We start from the raw sequence: 24,786 nt of genomic DNA, 5'->3' as shown, positions 1-24,786 counted from the left end.
CTTGCCACTCTCAAGGGGCCAGCAACCAAGCACTGGCTACTAGCCATGCCCACTGCCTGCACACACAGCACCCTAAAACTAAATAGTACGCCCTCAGAAAAAATACCCAGGGGCGCTCTTGCATATAAATAACCCTCCAAGACTACAGCTGTTATTTTCCATAAACTCAAAAAAATAAGAAAAACATATGCAAAATGAAGAAGCTCAGGAACCATTCACAGTTAAAAGAACAGAACTCCCCTGAAACAGCAAGCAATGAAGCAGACTTCTAGAGTCTAACAGACACTGAGTTCAAAAAGGAGACAGTGAAAATTCTGAAGGCACTAAGAGTAAATATGAAGAAATTTAAGAGAAGATATGAACAGTAATGCAGATTACTTTAGAAAGGAACTAGAAAATATAAGGAGGAGCCAAGAAAAATTAGAAAACTCATTTGCAGAGATGCAAGCTGAGTTAAAGGCACTGAAGAGCAGAATGAATAATACAGAGAAATGAATTAGTGACCTGCACAATAGATTAATAGACATCACCCAATCAGGACAGCAGACAGAAAACCAAACAAAAAAACATGAAAGCAATGTAAGAGATCTATGGGATAATATAAAGTGAACCAATCTTCACAGAATAGGGATTCTGGAAGGAGAAAAAAAAGAAAAGAGGATTGCATATATATTTCAAGAAATTATAGCTGAAAACTTTCCAATCTAAGGAAACAGATATCAAAATACAGGAAGCACAGAGGGCCCCAAACAAATTGAACCTAAACAGGCCCACAACAAGACACGATATAATAAAAATGCCAAAAGTTGGAGTTCCTGTTGTGGCTCAGTGGAAAACGAATCTGACTGCTATCCAAGAGGATGCAGGCTCGATCCCTGGCCTCACTCAGTGGATTAAGTATCTAGTTTTACTGTGAGCTGTGGTGTAGGTTGCAGACGTGGCTCAGATCTGGTGTTACTGTGATGTAGGCCAGTGGCTACAGCTCTGATTCAACCCCTAGCCTGGGAACTTTCATATGCTGTGGATGCAGCCCTAGAAAGACCAAAAAAAAAAAAAAAGGCAAAAGTTAAAGAGAGGATTCTAAAGACAACAAGAGAAAAACAAAGACTTAATTACAAAGGAACCCCCATAAGGCTAACAGCTGATTTCTCTACAGAAACACCACAAACCAGAAAAGAGTGGCAAGACATATCCAAAGTTCTTTCTTTGCTTTTTCTTTTTTTTTTTTTTTTGTCTTTTTGTCTCTTTTTAGGGCCAAACCTGGGGCACATGAAGACTCCCAGGCTAGGGGTGGATTCGGAGCTGTGGCCTCCTCTGGCCTACGCCATAGCCACAGCAATTCAGGATCTGAGCTGCGTCTGCGACCCACACCACAGCTCATGGCAATGCTGGATCCTTAACCCACTGAGTGAGGCCAGGGATCGAAGCTGAAACCTCATGGTTCCTAGTTGGATTTGTTTTCACTGCACCGTAACAGGAACTCTGATAAAGGGAAAAATTTGCAGCCTAGAATACTTTACCCAGAAAGAATATCATCTAAATAAAAGGAGAAATAAAGAATTTCTCCAATGAACATAAACTGAAAGAGTACAGCAATACTAAATCCATTCTAAAAGAAATATGAATGAGTTCCTCTAAATAAAAAAGAAGTAAGAAGAAATATGATGGAGGAAATCACAGTTGGAAACCAATCACTTAAGCCAGTAAACAGACCTAAAAAGGGGAAAAAAAAAAAACAAAACCCTATTGTAAAAGCAATGATAAACACAAGGAACAGCAAAATGATAAACATGAAGATGTTAAAAAAAAAGGATGTCAAAATCATAAAAATGTGGGGAAGTAAGAAAATCTAGACTCTCTTTTTTTATAATGTGTTTGAGCCTATATGACTATTAGGCTAAATCAAGCAGATACAGGAAGGGGTTAACTACTTGAAAAACAGGGCAACGACAAATCAAAACCAAATAATACATTTACAAAAACTAAAAAGAGGATACCACATAAAATCAAAGGAAAATATCCAACCAAAAAAGAGAACACAGGAGAAACAGAATCAACTGGAAAACAAGGTTTAAATAAATACATATTTATCAATAACTACCTTAAATGGGAGTTCCCACTGTGGTATAGCAGAAATGAATCAAACTAGTATCCATGAGGACAGGGGACAATCCCTGGCCTTGCTCAGTGGGTTAAGGATCTGGCATTGCCATGAGCTGTGGTGTAGACATGGCTTGGATACCGAGTTGCTGTGGCTGTGGTGGAGGCCAGCAGCTGCAACTCTGATTAGACCCCTAGCCTGGGAACCTCCATGTGCCACATATGCAGCCCTAAAAAGCTTAAAAAAAAAAAAAAAAAAGACATAGAGTGGCAGATGGTATGAAAAAAAGCAAAAGCCTACAATATGTTCCCTATAAGAGACTCACTTTAGGGCAAAGGACACCTATAAACTGAAAGTGAGGGGATAGAAAAAGGTATTTCACATGAATAGAAATGACAGGAAAGTGGGAGCTGCAATACTCTTATCAGACAAAACAGACTTCAAAACAAAGGCCATAAAGAAAGACAAAGAAGGACACTATTTAATGATAAAAGGATCAATTCAAGAAGAGGATATAACACTTGTCAATATATAGACCCCTAATATAGGAGCACCCACATACATACCATAAATACAAATACTAACAGACGTAAAAGGAGAAACTGATAGGAATACAATAATAGTAGGAGAATTCAACACCCCACTCACATCAATGGACAAATCCTCTACACAGAATATCAAAAAGGCAACAGGGATCCTAGAAAAGTTAGACTTAATTGATATTTTCAGATTACATCCAAAAAAATCACAATACACATTCTTTTCAAGTGCACACAGAAAGTTCTCAAGGACTGACCACATACTAGGGCATAAACTAACCTCAACAAATTTAAGAGTATAGAAATTATTTCAAGTATCTTCTCTGACCATAATGGCATGAAACTAGAAATCAACCACAGGAAAAAAGAAAAAATTGACTGCATGGAGAGTAAACAACATGCTACTAAAAATCCAATGGGTCAATGAGGAAATCAAGAGAGAAATTAAAAAATACCTTGAGACAAATGATAATGAAAACACAACCATTCGAAATCTATGGGATTATACAACTATGGATGTGATAAATTCATCTGAGTAATAAAAAAATAAAAATAAATTTAAAAATATATAAAACCAAACAAACAAAAAAACCCCAAAATCTATCAGATGCTGCAAAAGCAGTTCTTTGAGTGAAGTTCATAGCTAATACAGGCCTTCCTCAAAAAAGGAAGAAAAACCTCAAATCAACACCTACCACCTAAAAGAATTAGAAACAGAAGAACAAAAAAAACTTAAAGTCAGAAGAAGGAAAGATATCATAAAGATGAGAGAGGAAATCAATATAGAGATTCAATAAAAACAACACAAAAAATTAAAATAACCAAGAACTAGTTCTTTGGAAAGGTAAAGAAAACTGACAAACCTCTGGCCAGACTCACCAAGAAGAGGAGAGAAAGAACTCAAACAAAATAAGAAATGAAAAAGGAGAAATCTCAACAGACACTGCAGAAATACAAAAAACTGTAGGAGAATACTATAAACAATTATACACCAACAAATTTGACAACGTAGAAGACATGGACAACTTTCTAGAGACATACAGTCTGCCAAACCTGAATCAAGAAGAAACAGATCGACTGAATAGACCAATCACTAGAAATGAAATTGAATATATAATAAAAACACTCCCTACAAACAAAAGTCTGGGACTAGACGGCTTCATAGGCAAATTCTACCAAACATACAAAGAAGAACTTATACCCATCCTCCTCAAACTTTCCCAAAATGTTCAAGAAGAAGGTACACTCCCAAAGACATTCTATGAAGCTACCATCACCATAATACCACAACCAGACAAAGACACTACCAAAAAAGAAAACTACAGGTCAATATCTTTGATGACTATAGACACAAAAATTCTCAAAAAAATTTTAGCCAACCGAATCCAACAACAACATACAACAAAAAAGATCACAGGAGTTCCCGTCATGGCTCAGTGGTTAATGAATCCTAACTAGGAACCATGAGGTTGCGGGTTCGATCTCTAGCCTTGCTCAGTGGGTTACGGATCCAGAACTGCCATGAGCTGTGGTGTAGGTCACAGATGCAGCTCGGATCCTGTGTTGCTGTGGCTCTGGCATAGGCCGGCAGCTACAGCTCCAGTTAGATCCCTAGCCTGGTGAATCTCCATATGCTGGGAAAAAAAAAAAGATCACATACCACAACCAAGTGGGATTCATCCCAAGTTCACAAGGATGGTTCAACATATGCAAATCAATCAATATCATACATCACATTAAGAAAATTCAAAGACCAAATGATCATCTCAATAAATGCAGACAAAGCATTTGACAAAATCCAACATCCATTCACGACAAAAACTCTTACCTAAGTGGGTACAGAGGGAATATACCTTAACATAATAAAATCCATTTATGACAAACCCACAGCCAATATAAATACTCAGTGGGAAAAAGCTGAAAGCCTTCCCCCTAAAATCTGGAACAAGACAAGGATGCTCCCTCTCACCACTTTTATCCAACATAGTACTGGAAGTCCTAGCCACAGCAATTAGACAAAAGAAATAAAAGGTATCCAAATTGAAAGGGAAGAGGTGAAATTGTCACTATGCAGATGACCTGGTTCTATATATAAAAACCCCTAAGGACTCCACACAAAAACTACTCAAACTGATCAGTGAATTCAGCCTAATAGCAGAATACAAGATTAACATTCAGAAATCAGCTACATTTCAGTAGACTTACAATGAAATATTATAAGAGGAATATAAAAATATAATACTTTTTAAAATTGCACCCCCAAAAATTAAATACCAAGAATAATAAACCTGACCAAGGAGGTGAAAGACTTACATGCTGAGAACTATAAAACATTAAGAAAATTAAAGAGGATTCAAAGAAATAGAAAGATATGACATGTTTCTGGATTAGAAGAATCAATATTATTAAAAAATAAAACATTAAGAAAATTAAAGAGGATTCAAAGAAATAGAAAGATATGACATGTTTCTGGATTAGAAGAATCAATATTATTAAAAAATAAAACATTAAGAAAATTAAAGAGGATTCAAAGAAATAGAAAGATATGACATGTTTCTGGATTAGAAGAATCAATATTATTAAAAAATAAAACATTAAGAAAATTAAAGAGGATTCAAAGAAATAGAAAGATATGACATGCTTCTGGATTAGAAGAATCAATATTATTAAAATGGCCATATTACCCAAAGCAATCTACAGATTTGATGCAATTCCTATCAAATTACTCATGACGGGAGTTCCCATCTTGGCTCAGTGGTAACGAACACAACTAGTATCCCTAAGATTCGGGTTTGATCCTTGGCCTTGCTCAGTAGATTAAGGATCTGGCACTGACATGAGCTGTTGTATAGGTCACAGTCGAGGCTTGAACCCTACATTGCTGTGGCTGTGGCATAGGCCAGTGGCTACAGCTCTAATTCCACCCCTAGTTTGGGAATCTCCATTTGCTGTGGGTGTGGCCCTAAAAAAGAAATAAAAGACAAAAAATTACCCATGACATTTTTCACAGATAGTTCAACAATAGAACAAACAATCCAAAAATTTATATGGAACCACAAAAGACCCAGAATTGCCAAAGCAATCCTGAGGAACAAAAAACAAGAAGGAGGCTTAACTCTCCCAGACTTCAGACAATATTACAAGGCTACAGTAATCAAGACAGTGTGGTACTGGTATACAACAGACACACAGAACAATGAACAGAACAGAAAACCCAGAAATAAACCCAGACACCTATAGTCAATTAATCTTTGACAAAGGAGGCAAGAACATAAAATGGGAAAAAGTCTCTTCCGCAAGAGTAGCTGGGAAAACTAGACAGCTGCATGTAAATCAATGAGTCTAGAACACACACACCCCCATCATGCACAAAAATAAAGTCAAAATGGCTTAAAGACTTAAATATAAGACACCATAAAACTCCTAGAATAGAACACAGGCAAAACATTCTTTGATATCAACTGTACAAATGTTTTCTTAGATGAGTCTCCCAGAGTAACAGAAATAAAAACAAAAACAAACCAATGGGACCTAATCAAACTTAAAAGCTTTTACACAGCAAAGAAAACCATTAAAAAAAAAAAAAAAAAAAAAAGACAAACCTTCAGAATGGGAGAAAATAGTTTCAAATGATGCAAACAACAAGGGCTTAATCTCTAAAATACATAAACAACTTATACAACTCAAAAGCAAAAAAAGAAAAAAAAAAAAAAAACCAATTGAAAAATGGGCAGAATACCCTGAATAGACATTTCTCCAAAGACATATAGATGGCCAATAAGCACATGAAAAAATGTTCAATATCACTAATTATTAGAGAAATGCAAATCAAAACTACAATGAGGTATGACCTCACACTGGTCAGAATGGCCATCATTAGTCTACAAATAACAAATGCTGGATACTTAAAAAAAAAAAGTGGGTTTCAAAAACAAAAAACAAAAAGCAAATGCTGGAGAGGGTGTGGAGAAAAGGGAACCCTCATACACTGTTGGTGGGAACAACTATGGAAAACAGCATGGAGGTACATCAGAAAATTAAATATAGAATTACCATATGATCCAGTAATCACGCTCATGGGCATATATCCGGACAAAACTTTCCTTAAAAAAGATACATGCACCCCCTATGTTCATTGCAGCACTATTCACAATAGCCAAGACATGGAAAAAACCTAAATATCCATCAACATATGAATTAAGAAAACGTGATACATACACACAATGGAATACTACTCAGCCTCAGCCATAAAAAAGAACAAAATAATGCCATTTGCAGCAAAATGGATGGAACTAGAGACTCATTCTAAGTGAGGTCAGAAAGAGAAAGACAAATACCATATGATATCACAGAATCTAATATGCAGCACAAATACCATATGATATCATGGAATCTAATATATAGCACAAATGAACCTGTCTACAGAAAAGAAACAAACTCATGGACATGGAGAACAGACTTACGGCTGCCAAGGGGGAGGGGGATGGACTGGGAGTTTGGGTTTAGTAGATGCAAACTATTGTATCTGGAGTGGATAAGCAATGAGATCCTGCTGTATAGCACAGGGAACTATATTCGATCACTTATGATGGAACATGATGTAGGATAATGTGAGGAAAAGAATATATATATGTATAACTGGGTTACTGTGCTGTACAGCAGAAATTGACAGAACACTGTAAATCAACTATAGAAAGAAAGTTCTTTTTTTTAAATAAAAGAAAAAAACCAAACCCTACACTTTCCCTGATAGTAAATGGTGACTATTCAGAAGGGAAGATTTTCCACAAGAAGAATCTGGGTTCAGTGTCCCCGTATGGCTAAGAAAAGATGACACAGAGGCAATTCTCATCTTGCAAACTATCGTTTTCCCTGGGATTTGTGCATCTGGGAACCTGTCCTTACTCTGCAAAGCCTGGGTTCCAAGGGAGGCAAGGAAATGGTTCTGACATGCACGTGATTCAGGTAATGCAGTTCCAGGCAAAGTGAAGATGAACTGTTTGAAACCAGCCTAATGCATCTAAATATTTGCCCCCCAGTTAGAATGTAAAGAAACCTGATAGTCTGTTTTTCTATTACACCTACTCCAGGGCCATGCAAATGGGGCCGGAAGGAAGGTGTCTGAAAAGAAAGCTCTACTCATTTACGCATGACTGTCCACAGATGAAATCCAAGGAATCTACAAAGCCACTGAACAAGTAAGTGAGTTCAGCAAGTTTGTAGGACATGTGCCAGAATTTAAAAAATCAAAGCTGTGTCTATAAATTAGCAAGGAACAGCTGAAAACACTTAAAAATACTATCATTCACAACAGTGTCACAAAACATAAAATCTAACAAAATACAAATAAGCTCTGTTTACTGAAAACTACAAAACACTGATGAGATAAATAAAAGACCTAAATAAAAGAACTCTGCTATACCTACAGGCTGCTGGGCTGGCAATCACTCCCAAGGTGCGCCACAGATTCAGCACAATCCCCCCCAAGCTCCAGCCTCCTTGGAGTGGGATGCCTCCCAGTCCCGGAAGCAGAGCTGATCCCTGGCTCAGACTCTTTCTATGCATTTTCATGCCCCAGTTAAAGACACAGAGATATACATTATTGCCAATGTAGCACAATTAAATTTCGTAGAGACAGAACAACCAGGAAGTGAGGGAATGCAAAACGTAACGAAATTAACACAAACCAAGTGTAAGAGGACCATAGGTTTCACACTAGTGCTGGATATAGCCGGTTATTATAATCAAGTTTCACTATTTTTAAATCCCATCAAAAATTATAACACAGCAAATTAAACTCTGCTTAATATGTAACCCCAAAAGTAATGGCAAAACTGATTTCCTTTTTTATTCCTATTGAGAAGCTTGTAAAATTTAAAAGAAAAAGAAAAAGAAACTATGTTTTGGATCTTTTCCTTCTTCTTCGTAGGGCGGTACCTACAGCACATGAAGTTCCCTGGCCAGGGGTTGAGTCAGTGCTGCAGCTGCTGGCCTATGCCACAGCAACACCAGATCCCAGCCACATCTGTGCCCTGCACTGCAGCTGCAACGTCAGATCCTTAACTCGCTGAGCAAGGCCAGGGTTCAAACCCCCATCCTCACAGATTCTCTGTCAGGTTCTTAAACCACTGAGCCACAACGGTAACTCTTATGTTTTGGATCTTGACTGAGGTGGTACTAGTAAAACACTATGAATGTATTAAATGTTACTTAACTATAAACTTCAAAACGATTAATTTTTTTCCCCCATTTTTGGCCACCCTGCAGCATATGCACTTCCCAGGCCAGGATCAGATCTGAGCCGCAGTCTCCACCTAAGCTGAAGCTTCGGCAACGCCAGATCCTTAACCCATTGTGCCAGGCCAAGTATCAAACTTGCATCCCAGAGCTGCCAAGACACCGCTGAGCCTGTAGCACCACAGCGGGAGCTCCCAAAATGGTTACTTTTATGTTATGTGAATTTTACTTCAATAAAAGTGCTATTACTGAAAAGCATCTACCTGAGTACCTAAAAATAATGGAATTTCCAAGGGAAAGGAACTAGAGAGGAAATCTAATTCCTTCTACAAATGATATAGAAACAACATTAAAAAAAATTTGTTTTTTGTTTTTTAGGGCCACACCCGCGGCACATGGAAGTTTCCAGGCTAAGGGTCAGATCAGAGCTGCAGCTGCTGGCCTACACCACAGCCACAGAAATGCCAGATCCCCAATCCACTGAGCAAGGCCAGGGAGCAAACCCAGATTCTCATGGATACTAGTTGGATTCATTTCTGCTGCTCCACAATGGGAACTTGGAGAAACAATAAAATTTTACTGTAACTATTTTCACATCAACAAAAATGTAATTACTTTAGGTTTAAAGAGTAAACGCTCATTTCCAAATACATTTGAATACATTTTCAGATGGATTTATCATTTTCTAGTTAACTATAAGAATTCTTATTTTCTGAACATATATGAATGAACTGTAACAGACATTACTATATGTAATCCATGCTCTATTTATGATGACACTCAATCAAAATATTTGCTAGCCAGGTCAAAAAACCCAAAAGACTCACTATAATGCTGGACTGGGTAGTACCATGTGCATAATGACAATGTGTGTATTTTTCCAATAATCATAATTTACATCATATACCATGTCACAGTAAAGTCACCTGGCTGAGAGATCTTCCTGCAAAGACCACACTACCAGGAACAGGAGCCAAGCAGTGTTACTACTTTTCCTTCTGTGCTTAGACAAGTGTTCCACAGCAATCAAATGAGTTCAAATGTATCATTCAATACAGGGTTTTGTGGTGTTTTTTAAAATTGCAATGGTTATTTTTGCCACCTATTTTTTCCATTTTGATACAATGAATTTATAGTTAATCCATTTACTTTCTTGTTTTCTTGGAGCCATCCAAGTCCCAAGTGCTTTGCATAGTGTGGGACCCACAGACCAAACACCTTTTCCCGTGGAAGCCTGTGTCCCTTTCCAGCCCAACATTATATTTCAAATTTAATGATTTGTGGCTACCTTGTGTGTGTCAACCCTACGATACGTTATGTTGCATAGTATTTATCAGGAACCTCCTACCAGTCAGTCTAGTGACTAATTTTCCCTAAGCTGAAAAGATGAGCTCCACTCACGGCCACAGCTTCTGTCTTCACGTCGTCGTTGCTGTCCGGGGCAGTCAGCTCGACAAGCACGGGGCATACCTTGGTCTCCACATCGAACCGCTCGATTAACTCCTGCTCAAGCAGCGCCAACAAGGCCGCCTGACTCGTTTTTCTTACCTAGGAAAAAAAATCAACACATCCAAAGAGTACATCCACAGTATTAAAAAACTTAATTCCTGAATTTCACAAATCTGAGGGCTCCTCATCTCAACTCAAATCAAGGGGTTCCCAGAGGGCAAAACCTTGCGAATAAAAATTGGCAGCTATGCTCTTCAATTAATACACAGACAGGACTTGGTAGGTTCCGTCGGAAGGGGTGGAGTGGAACAGAAGAGCCATGCTGGGAGTTCCCGTCGTGGCGCAGTGGTTAACGAATCCGACTAGGAACCATGAGGTTGCGGGTTCCATCCCTGCCCTTGCTCAGTGGGTTAACGATCCGGCGTTGCCGTGAGCTGTGGTGTAGGTTGCAGACATGGCTCGGATCCCGCGTTGCTGTGGCTCTGGTGTAGGCCGGTGGCTACAGCTCCGATTCGACCCCTAGCCTGGGAATCTCCATATGCTGCGGGAGTGGCCCAAGAAATAGCAAAAAGACAAAAAAAAAAAAAAAAAAAAAAAGAAGAGCCATGCTTGGGAAAGAGGTCTCAAGGTGACACACTGTCTAAGGGACATCTGTGAGGGGCCAGGGTGACAACGCAGCCCCCAGGCACTGGCCAGAGGGGCATCAAGGAGACTCTCAGGCTTGCCCAACCTGCAATGCGTCTGGTCTTTGAGTCTGTACAACAAAACGAGTCTAAGAGGAAGAGACATTCTAAGGAGGCCATGCCATCCACACACGCCAGACTGCAGATGCTGCTGCCACGAAAGGGAAGAGCCTCTTACCTGATTGTTCTGATCTGCCAGATACCGCACCACAATGGGCAGTAGGTATTTGGAAAAGGCATACGGGATGGCGGGCCGGTTTTCTTGACAAAACAGGGCAATGTGCGGCACCTGCTCCATCAGCTCTGCTCGCACGGTCGGCTCTGTGGAAATAACAGACCTGTCAGCCAACACCCTCTCCAGACGACAAAACTCTCGCCTGGCTGGAGACATTCAGGAAAGCTCTGGACCTTTCTCCTCAGGCCCAGCATGCTTCTGAAATGCTCTTGAGCTGCAAACCTTTTCCAGCCCAGGGAGATCCAATCCTTTCCAGCGTCTGGCCTCACAGTGTGTGCGAAGCGTGCAATGGCTACCCACGAGGGCCGAGTCTGTCTGAGCCCACACAGTGCTAACACTGGCACCCGCACTACCTATAACACAACCTCACCTATACACCCCACTGTTAAGAGTCTCCCAGGACAAGTCATGAGCCTGGCTCCAAGTAAATGCAGCCTATGAGTAGAGGGTTTATAGTTAGAATTAACTAAGGTGATAAAGGGTGAGTGGGTATTAAAAGAGACCAATAGATTTAAGAATACAAAAAAAATCTGAAAAGACTCAAGTATGAGCGGCAACTTAAATGTGACACATAAGGCATTTCATACGCCTGGGCTTCAAAAAGATGGACTGTTCAAAAAGTTAGGGTAGGAAAGTTAGCTGGCTATGTGAGAAAAAAGATAATATCCCTATATTGCTCAATATACATTAATTCTGGGTGAATCAAAGTTCCATTTTAAGATCAAAAGCACAAAAAGACAACATTAAAAAAAATGTTTAATCCTGAGGTAGAAAGCCATTTCAAAGCAAACAAAACTCTCAAAACTAAGACCTAATTTCACTTTATATATATAAAGACTTCCAAACAGATGCCATATTTGGTTAAAAAACAAAATGGCCTGGGAGAAAATGTACATATTTATACATTTATGCATTGTATACAAAGTATAATAAATAACATAAAGAACCCATTGTTCACATTAATCCAACAGAGAAAATAAGGATATGATGGTGACTCATATAAGAAATGCAAGTGAGGAGTTCCCATCATGGCGCAGTGGTTGGCGAATCCGACTAGGAACCATGAGGTTGCGGGTTCGATCCCTGCCCTTGCTCAGCGGGTTAAGGATCCGGTGTTACCATGAGCTGTGGTGTAGGTCACAGATGCGGCTCGGATCCCGCGTTGCTTCGTCTCTGGCATCGGCCGGCAGCTACAGCTCCGATTCGACCTCTAGCCTGGGAACCTCCATATGCCTCGGGAGCGGCCCAAGAAATGGCAAAAGACAAAAAAAAAAAAAAAAAAGAAAGAAAGAAAAGAAATGCAAGTGACCAAAATGTACACAGACATAAAGACTCATCAACACAAGTCGTAACATCAGACCTAATTAGAACTTTTGGTACCTATTAAGGATTACGTTTATCAAGTTACCTTAAAGCAAATGCATGAATGTGTCTAGGGGAAATTTAGATTTCAAGAAATAGAAGTTTATAAATTACACCATGACCAGGTTGGGTTCATCCCAGGTTCACAAGGATGGTTCAACATACGCAAATCAATCAGCATCATACACCACATTAACAAAAAAAAAGTCAAAAATCATATGAGCATCTCAATAGACGCAGAAAAAGCATTTGACAAAGTTCAACATCCATTCATGATCAAGACCCTCGCCAAAGTGGGTATAGAGGGAACATTCCTGAATATAATCAAAGCCATTTATGATAAACCCACAGCAAATATAATACTCAATGGGGAAAAATTGAAAGCCTTCTCACTCAAATCGGGAACAAGACAGGGATGCCCACTCTCACCACTGCTCTTCAACATCGTTTTGGAAGTCTTAGCCACAGCAATTAGACAAACAAAAGAAATAAAAGGCATCCATATAGGAAGAGAAGAGATCAAACTGTCACTGTTTGCAGATGACATGATACTATACCTAGAAAACCCTAAGGACTCAACCCCAAAACTCCTTGAACTGATTAATAAATTCAGCAAAGTAGCAGGATATAAGATTAACATTCAGAAGTCAGTTGCATTTCTGTATACCAGCAATGAAATATTAGAAAAGGAATACAAAAATACGATACCTTTTAAAATTGCACCTCACAAAATCAAATACCTCGGAATACACCTGACCAAGGAGGTAAAGGACCTATACGCCGAGAACTATAAAACTTTAATCAAAGAAATCAAAGAAGATGTAAAGAAATGGAAAGATACTCCATGTTCCTGGATTGGGAAAATCAATATTGTAAAAATGGCCATACTACCCAAAGCAATCTACAGATTCAATGCAATCCCTATCAAATTACCCATGACATTGTTCACAGAACTAGAACAAACAATCCAAACATTTATATGGAACCACAAAAGACCCAGAATCGCCAAAGCAATCCTGAGAAACAAAAACCAAGCAGGAGGCATAACTCTCCCAGACTTCAAGAAATACTACAAAGCCACAGTCATCAAAACAGTGTGGTACTGGTACCAAAACAGACAGACAGACCAATGGAACAGAATAGAGAATCCAGAAATAAACCCTGACACCTATGGTCAATTAATCTTTGACAAGGGAGGCAAGAACATAAAATGGGAAAAAGAAAGTCTATTCAGCAAGCATTGCTGGGAAACCTGGACAGCAACATGCAAAGCAATGAAACTAGAACACACCCTCACACCATGCACAAAAATAAACTCCAAATGGCTGAAAGACTTAAATATACGACAGGACACCATCAAACTCCTAGAAGAAAACAGAGGCAAAACACTCTCTGACATCAACATTATGAATATTTTCTCAGGTCAGTCTCCCAAAGCAATAGAAACTAGAGCAAAAATAAACCCATGGGACCTCATCAAACTGAAAAGCTTTTGCACAGCAAAGGAAACCAAAAAGAAAACAAAAAGACAACTTACAGAATGGGAGAAAATAGTTTCAAATGATGCAAATGACAAGGGCTTAATCTCTAGAATATATAAACAACTGATACAACCCAACAACAAAAAAACCAATCAATCAATGGAAAAATGGGCAAAAGACCTGAATAGACTGTTCTCCAAAGAAGATATACAGATGGCCAACAAACACATGAAAAAATGCTCAATATCGCTGATTATAAGAGAAATGCAAATCAAAACTACCATGAGATATCGCCTCACACCAGTCAGAATGGCCATCATTAATAAATCCACAAATAACAAGTGCTGGAGGGGGTGTGGAGAAAAGGGAACCCTCCTGCACTGCTGGTGGGAATGTCAACTGGTACAGCCACTATGGAGAACAGTTTGGAGATACCTTAGAAATCTATACATAGAACTTCCATATGACCCTGCAATCCCACTCTTGGGCATCTATCCGGACAAAACTCTACTTAAAAGAGACACATGCAGCCGCATGTTCATTGCAGCACTATTCACAATAGCCAGGACATGGAAACAACCCAAATGTCCATCGACAGAGGACTGGATTCGGAAGATGTGGTATATATACACAATAGAATACTACTCAGCCATAAAAAAGAATGACATAATGCCATTTGTAGCAACATGGATGGAACTAGAGAATCTCATCCTGAGTGAAATGAGCCAGAAAGACAAAGACAAATACCATATGATATCACTTGTAACTGGAATCTAATATCCAGCACAAATGAACATCTCCTCAGAAAAGAAAATCATGGAGTTGGAGAAGAGACTTGTGGTTGCCTGATGGGAGGGGGAGGGAGTGGGAGGGATCGGGAGCTTGGGCTTATCAGACACAACTTAGAATAGATTTACAAGGAGATCCTGCTGAATAGCATAGAGAACTATGTCTAGATACTCATGTTGCAACAGAACAAAGGATGGGGGGAAAAATGTAATTGTAATGTATACATGTAAGGATAACCTCACCCCCTTGCTGTACAGTGGGAAAATAAAAAATAAAACAAAAAAACAAAAAACAAAAAAAAAGAAGTTCATAAAGTGATCAGTAGAAAGTGCACTAGGATTTCTTTCAAAGCTAAAAGGATGTTATCAACAACTCTATTACGTGGCTGTGCCATCTGAAGTTTGACAGTATCTGAACAAAATAGAGTGCTTCTGTTTTGAAAAATAAAATGAATTTTTTAAAAAGTAGACATATAGTCCTCTTCTTTTCCTGGCTCTCAATCTGCTAACACCAACCTAATACACATATTTTTCAAACAAAAGAAGGGCACAAGTCACAGCTTTAGTTAAGGATGAAATCAGTAACTTTCCTTTCTTCAGAGCCCTGCTCAGACAAACAGACGGATGGAACCAGAGTCTAGAAACGGACCTGGCACAAACAGACAACTCTAACTGAACATGAGGAGGGAAAGATGGGCTTTTCAAGAAATGGGGCTGTATCAACCATGCCCACATTCAAAGAGTCAAAACAAAACATGTCCCCTGCTGCATATTGTACACGGGAACAAACTTCAGCTGGAATGTACAGGACAGTCAGAGGTAGAAACGAGAAAGCTTCTAGATTCCCTAAGCAGCAGGAAAGCTTTCTGCAGCAGGACACAAACAGTACTGCCCGAGCAGGAAGGTACTGACCCCTCTTCGACAGGCGCCGTGGAGAGAATGAGAAGAGAAGTCACAGAGAGAAAAACACACCTTCAAATACAAAGTACACAGATGGCTCTGGGCTCAAAACCAGAATAAAGAGTCCCACAAACCTGTTCAGAAAATTGTAAAAAAAAAAGGGGGGGGGGAGTTCCCTGGTGGGTATCAGGCTAAGGATCCAACATTGTCACTGCAGCGGCTCAGGTTGCTGCTGTGGCATGGGTCTAATCCCTGGCTCAGGAACTTCCATATGCCCTGGGCAAGGCCAAAAAGAAAAAGCAGATGCTGATGTAGCCAATAAGCATATAACCAGCTTTCCTGGCCACTGAGGAAATGTAATTAAAACTACAATGAGCCATAAATTCCAACCACTACCCCTCTGGCAAAAATTTAACAAAAAAGAGTCGGTGAAAATGTGAATCAACAGGAACGCAGAGACGCTGCTGCTGGGACCACAACCTGCTTCAGAAAACTCCAGTGCGTATCAAAAATGAGAACATGCATAACCTGTGACCCAGAGACCCCATTTCTAAGTATATCCCAGAGCAACGTGCACAGGCACCCTGGGGTCCTTGGCTCACAGGAGCTTTAACAGCCTGAGGCAGAAGCAGGCCAATCACCCACTACACGGCAGTGAAGGAGCAGGTTGCAGTATATTTATGTATACTTATAATCATTTTTAAAAAGCTGCACATACAGTCATGTGCAACAACGGGAGCTCCAGGGGTTCAAAGAAGCTGGGCATAAAAGAATACATCCACATAAAGTTCAGACTAATCCACATGTTTAGTGGTCAAAATCTCATTACCTTTGAGGAAGGACAGGACAGAAAACAAAAGCACTCAAGACGCCTGGAAATGGAAAACAGAGTCAAAGACATGAAATATTCAACAGTCAATGGCGGACAAGAATTGGGTGGCAAACACTGTGCTGAGGATAAAGGACTGGAAGCTAGGAACAGGTAAGAGCCTGGAAAATATGCTAACCTAACAGGAGTTCTGTATTTTAAACCATGTGCAAAAAAAAAAAAAAATCATCTACTCAAACAAAAGTATACTTAAAAAAAAAAAAAAAAGGCATTTAGGTGGAGGAGAGGTAATATTAAAAATGTTAAAGACTGAGAATTTCCCTCTCTCACAGAAAGACAAGAATCTTTGGAGTTCCCGTCATGGCTCGGTGGAAACCAATCTGACTGGTACCCATGAGGATACGGTTCGATCCCTGGCCTCGTTCAGTGGGCTAAGGATCTGGCATTGCTGCTGCTGTGGCGTATGCCGGTGGCTACAGCTCAGATTCAACCCCTGGCCTGGGAATCTCCATATGCTGTGGGTGTGGCCATAAAAAAAAAGGACCAAAAAAAAAAAAAAAAAAAAAAAAAAGCAGCAGCACAGTCCTGAGTAGGATAAATAAAAAATCCACACTTACACATGTGACAGTGAAAATGCAGAATGTCAAGGAGAAGTGGCCGTAAAGCAACCAGGAAGGAAAACAAGATTTCCTACAAGACTGACTCAGACCAGCTGACCTCACAGCAAAGCATGGGTGGAGCAAGAATAAAACTGTTGAGAGAGATGGTCACATTTAGCTAACTGGTCATTTAAGGGTAACAGGGAAACTGAAACACTTTCAGACAAGGGCCCTTGTCACTCACTGCCAGACCCTCAGCAATATACGTTCTTTCAGGAAGGGAAAGCAAACAAGAGAAGAGCCGGGAAAGATGTACTGATGAGGAGGGAAAAGTAAATGACTGTAAATAAGTTAAATATGTTACTGTAAATAAGTAAAACTATGAACAGTAAATGTAGGGGAACAAAAAAAAAAAAATCAAGGTAAAAGTTGATAAAACACAGGCAGCATTTAAAGGTTCTGAGCTCCTTATTATAGGTATTAGCTTTGGAGCTGTGTCTGTGTTCAGGGTCTTTACTTGACCAGGAGTCAGGTCAGAACCTCAGGTCAGCTTGCCCTTCCTTGGCTCCCACCATCACGGCAGCTCTGAACACCCCTCCCAGCACCTCCACGCCTCTCAGCTACTCCTCGGTCAGTGTAGGCTCCCAACTAGTCCCCCTGGCACCCGCACCTCTTCATTAAGTCAACCACACTGCCGGCTGACTGTTCTAAATCAAATCACACCAAGCTTCTGGCATGGCACAGGATAAATCTTTACAATCTAGCCCTCAACCACCTTACTGAACAGTCCCATCTTTCTGAACTGTAAACACAGTAAACTCCCTGCTGACCGAAGGGGCCACTGTCTTGAACTCCCCAAAGCTCTAAACCTGTCCTTTCCTCTCCTAAGCCCCCCTTCCCCTCTATCCCCCCAAACACAACTCAAATGTCACCAACTTCGAGAAGCCATCGCCAACCCCGTTATAATTTATTGTTAATATGTTGGTTGCGTTCGTTACACTGTTAATCTGATGGCAGGAATTCTTACTCATCTTAGTAACAGCTCTAGCATTTAATTTAGAACCTGGCATACTGTATGCACTATTTACATGTACTAAACAAACAAAGTATAAATGTCAATAGAGATACTTATCAGGAGAATATATTTAAAAATATAGAATATACATCTATAAAAAACAGCACTATAGCTGGCACACAGGTAGAAGAAAGTAAATACAAACTCCTCTTTAAAGAAGACCTGTATGTCTATCAAGAAAGGAATAATTCCAATGGAATGAAACAGTGTTAATATTTTTGTTTGTTTTTGCTTTTTAGGGCTACACTCGAGGCATATGGAAGTTCCCAGGCTAGGGGTAGAATCAGAGCTGCAGCAATGGGCTACACCACAGCCATAGCAACTCAGAATCCCCGACCCACTGAGTAAGGCCAGGGATTGAACCTGTATCCTCATGGACACTAGTCAGATTCATTACCACTGAGCCATGATGGGAACTCCCCAACAGTGCCAGATTTTTAAGTTAAATTGTTTTATCTCTGCTAACTCAAAAAACAAAGTACAAGAAAAATCACAATTGATGAGACTCTCCTAAAACCAGTCTGGAATAAGTATATACGTGAGCATTTATGTACAGAGAACATCATAATGAGATAAAATATTAGTAAGCTTATAAATATTTTCTACAGTAAAAAATACTTAAGGCTTATATAAGTAGTAAACATATTCCCATAAAATGAGCTGCTTCCCAAAAGATAAGCTCACCTAAAAATTAAAAGATAAGAATTGTTGACATGCCAAAAAGTTTGACAGAAATCTAAAAACAACGTTTTAATAAAGAGATCAGGGATTTAAGAAAAAAATTTTGAATTGTTTCTAAAATCAAATATAAAAGTACGCTTAAATCACTATCAGGTTAAAGTGATACATTTTACGTATATTTTACCAAAATAAAAAATATTTTTAAAAAACTTAATAGGAGGAGTTCCCATCGTGGCGCAGTGGTTAACGAATCCGACTAGGAACCATGAGGTTGCGGGTTCAGTCCCTGCCCTTGCTCAGTGGGTTAACGATCCGGCGGTGCCGAGAGCTGTGGTGTAGGTCGCAGATTCGGCTCGGATCCCACGTGCTGTGGCTCTGGCGTTGGCCGGGGGCTACAGCTCCGATTGGACCCCTGGCCTGGGAACCTCCATATGCCGCGGGAGCAGCCCAAGAAATGGCAAAAAGACAAAAAAACCAAGACAAAGCAAAACTTAATAGGAGTTCCCGTCGTGGCTCAGTGGTTAACAAATCTCACTAGGAACCATGAGGTTGTGGGTCTGATCCCTGGCCTCAATCAGTGGGTTAAGGATCCAGCGTTGCTGTGAGCTGTGGTGTAGGTCGCAGATGCGGGCAGCTCAGATCCTACATTGCTACGGCTGTGGTGTAAGCCTGCAGCTACAGGTCCGATTAGACCCCTAGCCTGGGAACCTCCACATGCAGCCCTAGAAAAGACAAAAAAAAAAAAAAAAAAAAAGGTAAAAAACTTAATAAACCCTATTCCAAGCCTCAAATTGAGTTTACCTTCTCTCTTGAAGCACTCTCCTATCTTCACTTTAGAGACAAATGGCTTTAGTTTTACAAGGGGTGATTCACATTTTTTACATGTAAGACTATATTTTATGTTTGCCCCCCAAAATTTACAGCCTACTCCATCCCTTTTCAATTATTCAAAATTATTTTTTAAAGTTTTTATTAATCCTAAAATAGTGTTAATGTACCTGACTGCAAAACAATGTTCTTAGATTTTTTTTCTTATGAGATTTCCAAAATTAAACTAAATGGGCCTACTATAAAGTGTTTGGATCTTAGAAACATGCTTTTATTTTTCTGTTACTCATGGGTTTGATAATTTACTTAGGAAGCATTTTAAAGAAATCTCATATTACACCAAGTTTTTCACTAGTTTTCCAAAACATAAATTTGGTAAAAGAAAGCCTTTCTTAGGCGCTCCCGTTGTGGCTCAGTGGTAATGTATCCGATGAGTATCCACGAGGATGAGGGTTCAATCCCTGGCCTCAAGCAGTGGGTTAAGGATCTGGCGTTGCCATGAGCTGTGGTGTAGGTTGCAGACATAGCGCAGGTCTGCAGATGCAGTCCCAATACTCAACCCCTAGCCTGGGAGCTTCCATTTGCCACGGGTTCGGCACTTTAGCAAGCAAGCAACCTTTCTCAGCATAAGCACATACCTGAGTCATCAGCTAATCTGCTAATTCTTTCCAAAACAGCCACACAATCTCTTTCATCATCACAGACTTCCCTCAGGGTATCCAGCAGACTCCGGGCCACCATTTGTCTACACGGAAAGAGAAAATCACACGGTGCTCAGTGGCAGCAAAGGTTAACACTGAGAACTTTAAAAGGCAGCATCCATACAGTTTAAAAGAAAATTTTTTCTTTTGTCTTTTAGGGGCGCACCCATGGCATATGGAGGTTACTGGCTTAGGGGTCGAATTGCCAAGCTATGCCACAGCCACAGAAACACAGGATCCAAGCCACATCTTCGACCTACACAGCTCATGGCAACGCCTGAGCTGGCCAGGGATTGAACCCACGTCCTCATGGATACCACTCATGTTTGTTACTGCTCAGCCACAATAGGAATTCCAATAATTTTTTCTTAATACATTAAGTCCCAAATTTCCTAAGTGACAAACGCCCCTGTGGATTTTATTTTAACGAGACTGAATAGCTATAAGATATTTTTCATTTTTGTCTAACCATTTGACAAATTTTTGAGGTCATTGAAAATGTGTTTCAAATAGCTACCAATCACTCTTCATTCTATAAAATACTATCTTGACATGTTTTACTAAACTAGTTTTACAAATCTATACTCAAAAAAATACAAGCAAAAGCTTTTAGATTTCCTTGAAAAGCTTGATTCAGGTGGTCTGGGGACCATAGGTGGAGAAACAGTGCAGCAGGCAGAGTGTTAGCTCCTGGTCACTGCCGGGCCCCACGCCCCTCGACCATCTATCACCTGGCACCCAGCAGGTACACAGCTTCATCTGCTGGGAGAATAACACACTCCTGAGTAGCCACTTAACATGAACATCCAAATTATGCCTCATAGTAAAAAAGCAGTGTTGAGTTTTGGGGGTTTTTATTTTGTTTTGTTTTTGTCAAAAAGCCGAGAAGAGGCTGCCTGTTTACTAGGATGGAGGATGGAAACAGTGGCCACAGCAGTGACTAGTATAAAGCTTCAGGACTCAGACTGTACATTAACACTTACTTTAAACTGGACACTTTCATTTCCTTACTGAAACTGACCAACTAAAAGCCACCCTTCCACCTGTACTTTACTGAAAAGAAGATGCACATACCTGTTAAATACGTTCTCACTTGCAGCATACTTGTCCAATCTCCCCAGTGGCGTCAACATTTCATCTTGTGAGACAAAGTCCAGGGCTGAAGGTACAATAATCACATCAGACTCTGAGCTGTAGTCATCCACACCAGCTATCAGAGACATCAGAAACACTCCTTATAACACTGTCATGCTCGAGGGCACCCCCCTTGCCTCTCTGGAGCAGCACAAGTGAAACTGCCCTTCAGTGTTTTTGAGGGGTACAAAGAAAGCATCACAGAGAAGCTCAGAATCACTTCTGAGGCCACAAATGACTAAAGGATGCTTCCTCTCCCAATTCTACAGATACATCCTAATTGAAGCACAGGGGTCAGAGGAGGCAGGAACTTCATTTGGAGTGATCAGAAAAGATCACACTGACCTGAGAACTTCCACTAACAACTTGTAAAAAAATGAAGGGTCCAACACTGAGACAATTAATTCTGCAATGCAGAGAACACACATTTTATATCAAAGAACAAAGAAAAGAATTACAGTAGACTTCTCACCAGAAAGAATACAAGCCAGAGACAGCAGAGCAACATCTTTAAAGTACAAAAAGAAAAAAAAATGTCAACCTACACCTCTATACCCAGTAAACAGACATCATTCAAATATCTTTGAAATTCATGTCTTTCAAACACAAAGGTGAAATAGACTTTTTCTGACATACAAAAGCTGACAAACATCAGCAGAGGCAGACCTGCAATATGAGATACTAAAGAAAGCCTTCAAGCAAAAAGATTACACCAGATGGAAACCATGAGCTACACAAAGGAATGAAGACTACTAGAAATGCTGAATATGAGTAAATACAAAAGCTTCTTCTTATTAAAAAAAATCTCTTTGAAAGATAATTGACTGTTTAAGGGAAAAATATGTGCTGCAAAATAAAAGATAAAAAAATGTACTGTGGGGTTTATAACATAAGTAGAAATAAAACATATGATTACAACAGCACAGTGGCTGAGCAAGAGTAAAGCATATTGTCCTAAAGTTCTTACATATTACATGAAAGTAGACCATAAGAAGTCAGAAGTGCATACTAATTATAAACGCTACAGCAACTACTACGCAACCAAAAACCCACCAGAAACATACAGCTAGTGAGCCAATCAAGGCCATAAAATGGAATCATAAGAAATACTCAATTCAAAAGAAGGCAGAAAAAGACAAAAGGAAGAAGGAGAGAGGGGACAGACAGATGGGAAAGAGCGAAATGAGAGAGGAAAACCAAATTGCATCAATAATCACATTAAGTACAAATATTCTAAATACCCCAGTTAAAAGGCAGAGACTGCCAAACTGGATTACAGATAATACCTAACATGGAAATAATTACTTACAAGGTACAGAGAAGTTTTAACAGGTTATTCTGATCTAGCAAAACTACCTTATGTATTACAAGTTGTAAAAACCACTCAGACACACCCTCATTTGGCCTGCTGCCTCCTTTGTAACATAAAACTGTTGAGCTAGCATGACCTCAAAGGTACCTTTATGCAGGCTCTAGAATTCTATGACTATGACCAAACTGTTTCATCAGTCTCACACTTGCCCATCTTAAAGATGAACATTAATAGTATTGATTCTGGGCCATAAGAAGTCAGGGGCCATTGGGGAGAGTCCTAGAGCAGTGACAGTCAAATATGGCTGTATGTGAGACAAGCCTGGAGAACTTAATCTAAAATGCAGACCCCAGATCTAATGTTCAGAACCTGACTGCGCAGGTGTGGAGTGAAGCCCAGGAGAGATCATTTTTAATAAACACCCCAACGGGTTCACATGCAGGTTGCTAAACAACTGTATGTGAGAAACATATGCCTTGAGGGTAACTACATTTTGCTTCCACTTATGTTACCACTCTATTGATCATGGTTGACAATTATTTCTACAGCAAAGGAGGTGTTCCACTCCAGTAGAGGGCAGTGGGGGCAAAGGTGCATTTCTTTTTTTCTTTCTTTCTTTCCTTCTTTCCTTCCTTTCTTTTCTTTTAGGGCCACACCTGCGGCATATGGAGATTCCCAGGGGTCGAATCGAAGCTACAGCTGATGGCCTACAACACAGCTGCAGCAATGTGGGATCCAAGCTACAACTGCGACCTACACCACAGCTCACAGCAACGCTGGATCCTTAACCTGCTAAGCAAGGCCAGGGATCAAACCTGCAATCATGGTTCCTAGTCGGATTCCTTTCCCCTGAGCCACAACGGAAACTCCAAAGGTGCATTTCTATTTCCTAGAACTGCTGCCTCCTGCCAGTATCTGCAGAATCATTCTGGCCTGAATCATCCTTCCCAAGCTCACGAGATTTCTTCATCAATACTTGGACTAATTGGCTCTGGGTTTCATCTTTATGGAGGTGGCAATAAATGTGATTACCATGGCTAGAGACTGCATACTTAAGTCTTACTCAGTCACCCTGCAAATGCCTGCCATGGGTTACAAGGAGGAGAAACACAAAAATAATAAAAAAAACTATCACCACTAAGAAAGAAAAATCCTACAGTATAAATGATGAGACAGTCAATAATATCCTCAGATAAAACAGAACAGAGGGAGTAAATGCAACTACACGGCTACAAGGATCTTACACTTATGCAAAGTAGTACATGAACTTTATAAACAGATTATGGTAAATGAAAGATGCAAACTACAATCCTTAGGTGTAATCTCTTAAAACATGCAAGAAAGGATAGCTAGAAAGCCAAACGGAATGCTAGAAGATATTGAATTAACCCCAAAGAAAGGTCAGGAAAGGAGCAACAGAGGAAAAAAAGAGACAAATAGAAGCAACCAATCGGATCAATAATTATATTACATATAAATGGACTAAACACTTAAGTTAAATGGTAGAGAACTTCAAACAAAGAAGAAGGTAACAATCATATAGTCAACTATAGTCTGTCTACCAGAAGTGAATTTTTAGAGTCAAAATCTCAACTGGTAAGTAAAAAAGGGATTTCAAAAAAAAAAAACATGAAATAGTAAGCATAAGAAAGCCAGAGTGGCTATTTTATTATCAAGGACAAGGAGTATTACTAGAGGTGAAGGGAAACCTTTCATCACCTCACATGCATCCCAAGTGTGCCTCTTCTTTCTAGATTGATCTCTAACTTGATTCTGCATTCTTGTACATCATGGCAGCCATACCCCCTTATAGTGTTCATAGCTTTAAAAATCCAATTTCTTCCCCCAATGA

At 39.8% G+C, this 24,786-nt stretch overlaps 1 protein-coding gene across 13 annotated transcripts in view; it reads right to left on the bottom strand.

The window, feature by feature from the left end:
- The window catches only part of PPP4R1 (protein phosphatase 4 regulatory subunit 1), a 77,405-nt gene that overhangs the window by 36,549 nt on the left and 16,070 nt on the right, over nucleotides 1-24,786 (bottom strand). For 8 of the 13 annotated variants that reach the window (XR_014807542.1, XR_014807540.1, XR_014807541.1 and 5 more), the window contains 4 exons: nucleotides 21,563-21,698; nucleotides 20,426-20,532; nucleotides 11,188-11,330; nucleotides 10,279-10,425 (listed from right to left, as the gene is read on the bottom strand). Coding sequence is in view for 8 of the 13 variants with exons in the window: in XM_021096058.2 (XP_020951717.1) it covers nucleotides 10,279-10,425; nucleotides 11,188-11,330; nucleotides 20,426-20,532; nucleotides 21,563-21,698 (533 nt within the window). In the remaining 5 variants the exon portion in view is untranslated. The remainder of the gene's footprint in view (nucleotides 1-10,278; nucleotides 10,426-11,187; nucleotides 11,331-20,425; nucleotides 20,533-21,562; nucleotides 21,699-24,786) is intronic. The other 5 variants (XR_014807543.1, XM_084964073.1, XM_084964071.1 and 2 more) reach the window with 1 other exon arrangement.

Source organism: Sus scrofa, chromosome 6, assembly GCF_054392235.1.
Source record: "Sus scrofa isolate SSC_HxYL_T2T_F1_AM1 chromosome 6, Sscrofa_HxYL_maternal_Yorkshire_Landrace_v2.0, whole genome shotgun sequence".
Classification (NCBI taxonomy): domain Eukaryota; kingdom Metazoa; phylum Chordata; class Mammalia; order Artiodactyla; family Suidae; genus Sus; species Sus scrofa.
Note: the sequence above shows the minus strand (reverse complement) of the source record. Positions and strands in the feature narration are given on the sequence as shown.